The sequence below is a fragment of the Ranitomeya imitator genome, chromosome 1 (assembly GCF_032444005.1).
Source record: "Ranitomeya imitator isolate aRanImi1 chromosome 1, aRanImi1.pri, whole genome shotgun sequence".
NCBI lineage: Eukaryota > Metazoa > Chordata > Amphibia > Anura > Dendrobatidae > Ranitomeya > Ranitomeya imitator.
Genome location: NC_091282.1, coordinates 841,852,373 through 841,860,918, shown reverse-complemented (window position 1 = coordinate 841,860,918; position 8,546 = coordinate 841,852,373). Strand labels below are relative to the sequence as shown.

General features: G+C 42.2%; 1 protein-coding gene across 4 annotated transcripts in view; it reads right to left on the bottom strand.

Annotated features, from left to right (window-relative positions):
* Nucleotides 1–2,828: 2,828 nt before the first annotated feature.
* Nucleotides 2,829–8,546, bottom strand: part of SPPL2B (signal peptide peptidase like 2B) — a 98,000-nt gene continuing 92,282 nt past the window's right edge. For 2 of the 4 annotated variants that reach the window (XM_069740826.1, XM_069740812.1), the window contains exon 15: nucleotides 2,829–4,128. In XM_069740826.1, the coding sequence (XP_069596927.1) occupies nucleotides 3,817–4,128 (312 nt within the window). In that variant the 3' untranslated portion in view covers nucleotides 2,829–3,816. The remainder of the gene's footprint in view (nucleotides 4,129–8,546) is intronic. The other 2 variants (XM_069740818.1, XM_069740804.1) reach the window with 1 other exon arrangement.

The window sequence follows — 8,546 nt, the reverse complement described above, 5'->3', positions numbered from 1 at the left end:
TAAGCAGCCACAGCCAGACACCACCCTGGAGTAGCACCTGGCAGCTGCCTGTCCCACAAGCCTGACCTCATCATCAGAGGCTCCAGGGAAAACCAAGGCAGCTGTCATAGTCACGCCCCTTCCAGGGCAGTCTGGTTCGTGGCACAGTGGGGCCACAACCCCCCCGAGCTCACGCCCACCAGTCAGGGTGTGAGCGTGACAGTTTGCACAAGCTATGGCCTCCGCTGTATCCCATGTCCTACGGCTCACAGAGCATGATGAACTTTCTACACATATGAGCAACCTGAAAAATTTGTTCCACCAAGGGTGGTTCAGATTGCGGAGACTTCTGGCCCAATCATTGTCTCTAATGCTCTTTTCAGCAACTTCAGGTCTATGAGGAGCACGACCCAGCTGACCCACCTATTGTTCTATGGGAATCCTGAAGAATGCCAAGGGTTCCTGAAACTGCTTGCACTACATCCTGCAGAATGACCGGGTCAAGGTGGGTTACATCATGTCCTACCTGGCCGAAGATGCTCTAATATGGATCACTCCCCTCTGGGAAGCAGGGGATCCTATTGTCATGAACCTAGGGGCCTTCCTGGTGGCCTTCCGTAGAGTCTTTGACATACCTCGTCCTGCTGCTCCTGTGAAGTCTTCCCCATCTCAATCCGAGAGGCGCTCCAGTGTCACAGTGGGGCCACAAATTCCCCGAGCTCAAGCGCACCAGTCAGGGCGTGAGCGTGACAGCAAGACACCCTACGCAAGAAAACTGTCAACATTCCCATGTTATTTGGGTGTATCCATATAAATGGCCCACCCAAAAAAGTTTGCCTCATCACTGAACATAATGTTCTCTATAAACTGAGGGTCCTGTTTCAATTTTTGCTTTGCCCATTCTGCAAATTCAGTGCGCCGATCTGGGTGATCTTCGTTGAGATGCTGCACAAGCTGGATTTTGTAAGGGTGATGTTTTTGAGTAGCTAATATCTGCTGAAGGGATGTGACATGATTCAGATGAAACCCCCTGGATCCATTCACTATAATGAGGCAGCAGAGTTACTCTGGACTCTGTTCGGCCTCTGTTCTTTTTTTCAGAAGTGCACAAAACTGTGGCCGACGGCACTTTTATGCAATCCTAAAAAACGAACACCGTCAGATCACAGGTCAGACAGCATCCAAATTGCCTCTATCTGCCTCATTATAGGGAATCTTCTGCCAGAGGCTCCATCAGAATCACGTATTTCAGAAATTTACACGGAAACCCCGATGCAAACGCATAGCGCAGGATAAATGTGTGCCGAGACTTACTGCGATCTTTCAGAGGCAGAATGAAAAAATCAACAGCAGGTGAAAAATTGGTTTTATTTGTTTTTTATGCAGTTCCTCATGTAGTATAAATGATTAGGTGACTTTATTCTTCGGGTCGGTGCGATTACATCGATACCAGATTTATATCTGGGTTTTTATGTTTGGCTGCTGTCACACACTAAAAGATGCTTTTTATTGCAAAAAATAGTTTGTGCATCACCTTATTTTGAGGGCTATCATTTTTCAATATTTTGGCCCACAGAGTCATGTGAGAGATTGTTTTTTGCGGGACGAGATGACATTTTTATTGGTACCATTTTCGGGTAAAATGACATACCGTATTTTGATTGCTTTCTTTTGGAGGCAGAATAAAGAAAAACCAGCAATTCAGACTTTTTTTTTGGAGGGGGGCGTTTATACCGTTCTGCATGTGGTAAAATTGATAAGGCAGTTTTATTCTTCGAGTCAGTACAATTACAGCAATACCTCATTTATATCTTTTTCTTATATTTTGCCACTTTTACACAATAATAACTTTTATAGAAAAAAAATAATTATTTTTGCATCGCTTTATTGTGAGAGCTATAACTTTTTTAATTTGTCCGCTGATGGAGCTGTATTGTGGCTTGTTTTTTGGAGATGTCATTTTCAGCGGTATCATGTTTATTTATATGTCTTTTTTATTGCGTTTTGTACCACTTTTTGTTTGGCGGTATGATGACAAAGCATTGTTTTTTTTGCCCTGTTTTAAATTTTTTTATGGTGTTCATTAACGGGGTTAACTAGTGGGACAGTTTTATAGGTCGTGTCGTTGCAGACATGGCGATGCCAAATATGTATACTTTAATTGTCTATATATATTTTAGATTTATTTATAGATACAATATCTTATGTTTTATATTCATTTAGATTTTTTTCAAATATTTTTATAATTATTTAAAAAAAATGTTTTTACTTTTTTTTGTTTACTTTTTTTTTTTTTTTTACTTAGTCTCACTGAGACAATCATTTTTTGCAGGCTGATTGCTTATACAGCATGGAGATGCGGCAGCATCCCCATGCTGTAGAAACTGTCAGCTCTGCACTGGGAGAAACTTGCTGATCATGCACTGCGCATGATCAGCAAGTTTCCTAGCTATGGTGATGGCATCGGGTCACCATGGCAACTTTTGTGACCCCGTTCATGCCACGGGGTCTCCTATCCAAAGGTTGAGAGGCTGTCAGTCCTCTGCCAGCTCCTGGAATGCTGTGATTGCGTTCAAGGTTAAAGTGCTGGGAGCGGTGCGTGACTGCTCCTGGCACTTAGCACCCAGCGGTGATTGCCCACACACCCACCACCCATATGCTCGGGTGAACTCGCGGACGTAATAATCCGTCCCTGGTCAGACGGCTTAATAAGTCTGATGTCAGAAAGGGGTTAATGAATTTGGCACATCCTACCCCAGTGCAATTTTTTTTTTATCAAGAATGGCACAAAATGCCAGTGTTCATGAAACGAAGCCAAATAATACTTGTCGAAATAAGAAAAAGCCACATTATAGTACAAAAGGAAAAAAAAGTATTTATTTACAATCTCCTGCACAACTAAAGTAGCTGTGAACAACCTAGTGAATTAAATACAATTCCAATAAATGAAAAAGTTACATCATATGCAGTGTGCATGAACATACATACACACACAACTATATCATGAATTTTTTTTTTTTTGTAAATGCAATTTTTTTTCCTAAAAAAAAAAATCAAGTTTTCTAAATATGATAAGTAACTATGTTTCCAAAATGTTCTTTTAAGGAGGAAACATCTCTGGTATTTCATTTGCAGTGTATATCCTGCAATACAGAAAGATACTGAAGAGCCGTGCAGTTATGACAAAGTTCACTTCCCATAATCTTGTTGCCTGGTCGGTTACTCTGTTTGGTTGATGTGGGCACCATGATGAACTTTGTGGAGGTAGCTGAACAAACAGGCTATACACCAGGGTGATTTCTTTTGGAGCAAGCATTTACAAAACACATCAATGTCAAGGATACCGAGTGCTTTCATTATGTCACATTCAGACATTTAATTCCTATTATTTTACCATCATCGCAAAATTACAATCCTCCATTATTATATGTATGGGGTTTTTCCACTCCACATTTATTCTTTAGAATTTAAAAAAAACAAAAACCTTCATCAGTAATTAAGTATAATGCTAATGATTAAAAAAAATGACATTAAATTATTATACTGCACTCTACTTGCTATTATGCTGTAGAAGTTGCCTACATGCCTAAAATTATATATCGGATAATGATATCCAAAAATTGATATTATCTTAAGCAGAGTTGTGGAAATATAACACCTTCCCAAATTAAGTGAACATGAGAACATAGATTTGTTACATTCTTTGCAGGTTTCATTGTTTAGCTGAAAGTTTCCAGGTATGACCTGGTCTTGTTTGCGCTTGGAGTCACCTGTAAGGTGAGGGGTTTGGAAGTGGGCCTGCCTGTGTCTGGGTAAGTGTTTGGCCTTTACTCTGAATCATTGGACATTTTGATTTACAGCTTTTGCGGAGTTATCCAACATGGTACTGTCTACGTCTGTAGTCAGATGGTTTGCTGCTGGTTCAGATCCAGAATTTAGTTTGTCTTCTTCTGTCTTTACCACAGTCCTGTCTTTAGCCAGACACAGCTGTTCATCCACAGGGGCTCCGGTGGCATCGTCTTGTTGTGGCTCTTGCGTAGGGTCCTTGCCTTGGTTTGTGACGGGCTCTTCATGATCAGTGTGCTGGCTCAAACAGGCTTCTGAACCACTGGGAGCAAGAATGGGGTTAGGGTTTGGTAGATCTTTCTGCTGAGAAAGGATGAAAGGTATAAGTGCTCATGCCATTGATTTGCAAAATCTCTGATGGGACATTGATTAGTATATTTTAGTATTTTGTGCGCAGGATTTCAGGATAATTCTTATTTATAAGAATTTTTTTCTGGAATGTCATCTAGATTATAGTAAATGTAATTAAGTTTATATTCTAGGTGCACTGATATTATTTCCAAAAATAAATGTACAGTACATTTTAAGCTGAAATACAAAAAAAATTCAACAGTTATGTTTCAGATGTAGCGGAATGTACTAATCTTGTGTAATTTAACTTCAATCTCTCTATAAAGAAAGTTACAAATGATGACAGAGAGATACAGAGAGACAGAGACCCAGACAGAAATACAGACAGAGAAAGAGAGACGGAGAGAGAGAGACGGAGAGACAAGGAGAGACAGAGAGAGAGAGAGAGTGTGTGACTCCTCCAACTCAAAGATGCCCTTGAAGACAACAGCATTTGGGAACTATGGAATTAGGATCCAACTGCGAAAGCAACAGTCTCCACATCCAGAGCGGTAACATCTGATTCCAGTACTTCAAGGACCATTCTAAAGCAATCCCAAGTGAAGACCTGGCTGAACCCGGCACAAAAAGAGCTTGTGAGCAAACTGAAGGATATGGAGGGACAATTCAAAGACTTCCAAAACCCTCTGGGCACATCAATTACATTGCCAGAAATAACAGAATAGATCACACTGATAAAAGGTAAAAAAGCCAGCGGCCCAGATGGGATCATCTCCGAAATGCTATAGTACAGCCTGCCAGACATCCAAGCTGTGATAGCAAAACTATTCAAAATTATACTGCAGGCTTGCTACTTCCCCAAAAACTGGAACCAAGGACTCGTACATAAAAATGGGGGTGAGAACGACACAGCAAACTACTGGCGGTTATGTGTCAGCAGCAACCTGGGGAAACATTTCAACTGCATCCTGAACAAAAGGATTCTCATGTTCCTCACCCAACACGTCCTCTACAAAAGCCAAGCAAGCTTCATGCCAAACCACCGCACCACAGACCACATCTACACATTGCACAACCACATCAAGATCCATGTCCACAATACAAAAGCATGGGAGGATCTATGCCTGCTTTGTGGACTTCAAGAAGGCCTTCGACTCAGTGTGGCACCCAAGCCTATTCCTCAACTTGCTGGGGAGCAGAATATGATGCATAACATATGAGGTCATCCAAAGCTACACTGAGAACAGCTGCAGCAGGAAGGTAAATGGAAGGAGGACAGCGTATTTCCAATAAAGTCGAGGAGTGACACAGGGCTACATCAACGAGCTGGCGGTGGCTCTGGAGTCACTCGTCACCAGGACCTACACTCCACGACACAGAGGTGAAATTTCTGCTGCTTGGTGATGACCTTGTGCTTTTATCACCAACTGAGAAAGGCCTCTAAGATAATCTGAAAATCCTAGAGATCTTCAGCACTACATGGGCACTGCCAATCAAACAGAAGAAAACTAATATCATGATGTTCCAGAAAAAAAAGCATAAACCAGCTGGCCATCCCCCCTTCATAATAGACAACTGTCCACTTACAGAAACCAACAAGTACATCTACCTGGGTATGGAACTCAGCCAATCATGGAGATTTAAGCAAGCCATAGAGTTGCTGAAAGAGAAGGCGTGCAAAGTCTTCTATGCCATCAGCAGACATCTGCACCATCTCAGGGCACCTGTAACAGTCTGGCTAAAAGTCTTTGATACCATCATCGCCCCAATCCTTTTGAATGGCAGCAAAGTCTGGGGTCCAGTCTCATACCCAAACTGGTCAAAGTTAGACACTGGGCCAACAGAAATATTCTACCGAGAGCTCTGCAAACACCTCCTCCAAGTCTATCGGAGCACATCAAACAGCGCCTACTGAGCAGAGCTGGGAAGATTACCCACTACACCTTGCTATCCAGAAGAAGGTGCTATAATGCAGGGTTTATCTACAAAGTAGTAGCCCCATCTTCTACCATCACAAAGCCTTGCTCCAACAGGAAGCCCCAGAAGAACAAAGCCCCCTAACAGAAATCACCCAAAACCAGCCTGACCAAGCCACCAACCTGCATGGCCTGACAAAAGGCTAAATCTGGAAGATGGTACACAAAGGCAAAGAGGAATAGCTCAGCGCCTAGAGGAAACACATGAACAAATCCCAGAAACGGACAATATACCAGAACCTACGGAGGGAATACAAACTGGCTGCATATGTAGAGAAGCTAGCAAACTCCAAAGAGCGTCAGATCCTGAGCCGGTACAGACTGAGTGCCCACAGCCTACTCGTCGAATCTGGGTGGCACCGATAGAACTACAAGCCTCGAGAGAGCAGACTCTGTCAGCAGTGCCTCAGAAGGCCGTGGAGGATGATGAGGCCCATTTCTTGCTGAGGTTCCCCAAATACTCCACAGAGAGGGACACTTACTTCAGGAGACTGTATGATCTCCTGCCCAAACTTCATCTCCATGGAGGAGGAAGAGAAACTGCCTATACTACCGGGTGAAGAGGAAAGTGCAGCGGCCATAGCAGCGCAATATGTCAGCGCCTGCCACAGACTAAGAGGAGCCTGATATGTTATGGACCTCTATACCCCACCCTGGATGTGTCCCTATCCCCCCATTATTTTACCACTTGCTTTGGCAATGCTAACATGTACTTAGTTCTGCCAATAAAGCCAATTTGATTTGAACTGAATTGAAGAGAGACAGACAAAGAGACAGATACAGAGAGAAAAATACAGAGAGAGAACCGGTCACTCTTAAAAAATATAGTCCAGTATGCAGACACCATAAAATAGAGCATGAGGAGAGGAGTAGCTTGATAATCATGTGAGAAAAGATTCAGTATAACCTGTGTATTAATCATGTAAACCTCTGCTCTTTCTTGGGTTTTCGGTCAGGTGGGCGGTGCCATTAGTGACTGGCAGCTGTGTCTGTTTGCACAGTTATACAAATAATGCTGTCAGTCACTGATAGGACCACCCATAGGACTGAAAATCACAGAAAGAGCAGAGGTCAAGTGGGCAGTCCTATCAGTGACTGACAGCTCTCTATGTATGCACATTTATACAAATAATGCTGTCAGTCACTGATGTTGACCACCCACTGAACCAAAAATCTCAGAAAGAGCAGAGAATTAAATGATTAATACACAGGTTATACTGTATGTTTTCTCAGAAAACTATATATCAATCTGCTCAGCTCCCCCTGCTCTATACCAAGGTGTCTGCAGATTAGATGGCATTTTCATACAGAAGCACATCACAGCTTCCCCTGCCAATTACAAAGCATTGCTGAAGGATTTTACTTCCAGATAATTGTACCACTTTGTTTTAAAAATAAAGAATGATCTGTAATATTTTTATAATAAATGAATCCAGCTAGTGAAATTTATGCACCATTTTATCCTATTTTTATCAAGATTATGGGATTAGCCACCTTGCCTGTGCTGCTATTGACAGCAGTTAGTGAGGCTTTACAGCAGCCACAGGACCCGCAGGCAGCTAGAGGCAGATTCTGACTTTTACGGAAGTGTTTTCTAGGCATTCTCTGTGATCTGTTCAGAAGTCATTGAGCAGAAATAGGAGCCATAGTGGAGAAAAGTATTTGACACACTGTCGATTACGCAAGTTTTCCCACCTACAGAGAATGGAGAGGTTTGTAAATTTTATTGTAGGTACACTTCAACTGTGAAAGACTGAATCTAAAAAAAAAAAAATCCAGAAAATCACATTGTATGTTTTTTACATAATTAATTTCCATTTTATTGCATGAAATAAGTATTTGATACAATAGAAAAACAGGACTTAATATTTGGTACATAAACCTTTGTTTGCAATTAGAGAGGTCAGAAAGTTCCTGTAGTCCTTGACCAAGTATACACACACTGCAGCAAGGGATTTTGGCCCACTCCTCCATCCAGATATTCTCCAGATCTTTCAGGTTTTGGGACTGTCACTGGGCAACATGGAGTTTCAGCACCCTCCAAAGATTTTCTGTTGGGTTCAGGTCTGGAGACTGGCTAGGCCACTCCAGGACCTTGAAATGCTTCTTAGGCTAGGTTCACATAGCGTTAGTGCCATCCGTTTAACGGATCTGTTAAACGGATGTGCTAATGCTGATGCACAAAATCTCTTACTACAATCACGCTAACGAATGGTACCATTGCGTTCGCATGTGTTAGCAATAGAGGTCCGTTCGCTGTGCGTTAGACCTATCATACCCAAAAACACGGTAGACTGTGTTCGAGGGTGCATCACAAAGTAACGCATCATCGCTAATGCATGCCGATTTTGACATGCGTTACGATAATGGAAGTCTATGGGCATGTTAACAGATTCGTTACATAGCGTTAATGCCGCCAAGTAACGGATCTGTTAAACAGATTGCCCAAACGCA